General features: G+C 48.2%; 1 protein-coding gene across 1 annotated transcript in view; it reads left to right on the top strand.

The window, feature by feature from the left end:
* The first annotated feature begins 429 nt into the window (after nt 1-429).
* LOC116853258 overlaps nt 430-3,050 on the top strand; it is a 3,896-nt gene continuing 1,275 nt past the window's right edge. The window contains exon 1 of the mRNA XM_032834239.1: nt 430-731. Within this exon, the coding sequence (XP_032690130.1) occupies nt 473-731 (259 nt within the window). The 5' untranslated portion in view covers nt 430-472. The remainder of the gene's footprint in view (nt 732-3,050) is intronic.

Here is a 3,050-nt window from a genome sequence, read left to right as displayed (position 1 = left end):
TCTCGAGTGCTCGTTTCTCGGCCGTGTGTGTGTGTCGGACAACGGCGGCCACTGTGGCCACGGCGTTTGCGACGGAAAGGACGTCCACGTTCACGGCGTGATCGCGTCGTAACAATGCGCGCACCGCGACACCATGCACGCGAGCGAGCGAGCGACTGCGACGTGCTCCGAACCGCGCGGAGCCACAGCACGGCGGAACCGGCGAAAAACTGCGTGAACGCAGAACCGTGTTAACTGCGCGACCGGCGTCAGACTGCCGTGAGGACGGAGCGGGGATTCAGTTGAGTGGCATCGCCCGCTAGAGGGGACGCCCTTCCACACTCTTGCTCTCCGCGAGACTAGCGCCGACCACCGGCTCGACTCCCCACTACCAGCGCCACCAGTGCTACTCCTCCCACCCCTCGCGCCGTGCTCGTTCCCACTCGGTTCGCCGTACGAGTTCCCCCTCTACGTCGTGTCCCCCGCGACTTCTATGACTCGTCCCCACTGCTACGCGGTCGCGGTAGTGAAAGAGTGTCGGTGCGGAAGAGAGAAGGTCTGTCGGTGTGCCGGTCGCGCGAGTGAGACGTGCGTAGGAGGACTAGAATGCGCCCTAGTGATGCGAGAGAGAGAGAGAGGGATGAAGATGAGAGCGAGAGCAGGTGACGAGCTTAGCGGGACGGGAGGCTACGTCTGGTGTTCCAACAGAGAAGGCTGCGAGAACGTGGATTCATCAGACGAAGATGGCGAAGGTAAGTGAAGTACGAGTGTGAGAGAGACAACGAGAAAGTGAGAGAGTGAGTTGCCGCTGATACCCGCCGAGCATGAACGAGAGAGACAAGAATGCGAAGGGTAAAAAAGAGAGAGAAAGAGAGACACGGATGCGAATGAGAGTACTACGAGTGAAACGCGCTGGTCAGACAGAGACTAGCTTTGTTGTCGCAATAGAGACTTGCTTTGCTAGCGATGCACCGATTAGAAAGAGACCGAAAGAGACGCTTCGAGTAAGTAGAATGCGCACGCATGCGCCATATTCGAAACTCGGCACGCCGTCGCGCCCAAACGCATCTCCCCGCGATCCTCATATTGATGTACTACGCTCTTGCACTCGCGGCGAGCCGATTGCGACCGTCGCAAATACGAGGGAAGTCGTACGGTAGAGACAGACGACGGATCGTTCTCGTGTATCCGCGTATATCACGTGGAGCCGTAGTATGGGTGACTTTATCGTACACACGAGCACCGAGATGCTGCGAGGACGAGCAAGATACGTTAACTGGGTTTAAGCGTGTGGACGCGCCATCAATTCGCGCGGCTTTTCGCAGCGATTTTAATTAGCACGAGCAAGATTGAAGCCGATGGCACGTAAACAGAAACGTAAATAGTGACATGTGAACGAATTAATCAAGCATAAGGTAAAAATACCAATGCCGGGACTAATCCTGGACATTCTTTTATTTTAGTTTTTAAATATAAATATTTAAATTTTTAACATAAAATATATATGCAAATATTGAGTATATACATTCTATGTTAGAAAAGTTTAAATATTCGTATTTAAAGACTAAAATAAGATTAGGTACGTGTCTGGGAATTGATATTTTTACCTTAAAGAAAACAAAGCATATTAACACTGGAATTTGCATATACTGTAATCTCGACCGTGACTGATTGATTGATTAATTGACACGAATAGATATCCTGAGAAAGAAGAATAATATCTAAGAAATAATGAATATCTATAAATATTTGGTGGGTCTACTAATAGCGTGTGTACTTTTTAATCTAAATTCTTTTATTTAAATTATTTAAATAGAATAAACAATTGTTTGCATGAAAAACTACGATTTTCTTCAGGCTTGAAAAAAATGTACATTTTCTTATACGAAAATATATGATATATTACTACAAAGTAAATACGTTATCACACGCACACATTACCTACGGAATAAATATTTTTGTTTCCCCGATATTTTTTCTCTCAGTGTACACACATCTACCGATCGGATTAGTTCATATATCTCTTTTGAGATCAGTCCATTTGTTGATAGAAACGTGATCGAGTCTTGCGCGGCGCTCTATAGGCGGTGTAATTAAAATATTACGCGGCCAGTTGTCTCGCGCAATACTAGGTGATTTAAAGTTTACGAACGTCGGTTGTCGCACGGAAATTTCTCACCCGGAGCAATCTCCCTCGATATTGCTCGATATCTTCGCGCATAGGGATCATACTTCCACCGCGCTTTTAGGAGCACACTACGTTTACTGTGCAGCCGGTAGCAGTCTCCCTCTCCCCCCCCCTCTCTCTCTCTCTCGCTCGCTCATCTTCTTCTTTCCTCGCGTTTTCCTGAATTCTTCAGCGATGTAATTCCGTGTACACGCGGTGCGCGAGAGACCGCGCTGCGAAACGAGTCTCTGAAAATGCTAGGCCGCGGCATCGCGGGGTTAACTAATGAATTCCGGCGTGGTTATACTAGCTAGCCGTCGGGGCTCGGCTACATTTCGAGGTCTTATCGTTGGCTGGAAATCAGCCTGCCTGGCAGATGTTCGCTAAAATGTCGACCTCTTGCGTCTCCCGGTGCATCCTATGCATCTTCCGTGACTCGCTTGCTCGTCCCGGGCTCGAGGCACGCCGACGTAAGATGCTAAGTGCGAGCATCTTATTCTCGCGCCCCCGTTCTTCCTCGCGTTATGGCGAACACGAGCTGCCGCGTCTCAAATTGTGCTCCCGGGATTCGGATTATGTTCTTGAATTTCGGAATATCACGTTCGTGAATGCCTGGCGAATCGTCGAAAAGAGATCGCAGTAATACTTGAATTCATACGAACGAGAAATAACGTGGAACGCGTCTTGCTGCAGCTGCTTGTTGCCATTGTCATTTTCACGTAATTAGCAAACAATGTGCGAACATTTTTTCTGCATTATTATTACGCTTTGTTATTGTTTTTTATGTTATATCTTTGAGAAATATTTCTACTTATTTGTGCTCTCACTCTCTCACTCTCTCACTCTCTCTCTCTCTCTCTCTCTCTCTCTCTCTCTCTCTCTCTCTCTCTCTCTCTCTCTCTCT

This window comes from Odontomachus brunneus, unplaced genomic scaffold (genome assembly GCF_010583005.1).
Source record: "Odontomachus brunneus isolate Ranch 3 - 2012 unplaced genomic scaffold, Obru_v1 Obru_scaffold_296, whole genome shotgun sequence".
Taxonomy (NCBI): domain Eukaryota; kingdom Metazoa; phylum Arthropoda; class Insecta; order Hymenoptera; family Formicidae; genus Odontomachus; species Odontomachus brunneus.
The sequence above is the reverse complement of the archived record's forward strand: the minus strand, read 5'-3'. Positions and strand labels throughout refer to the sequence as shown.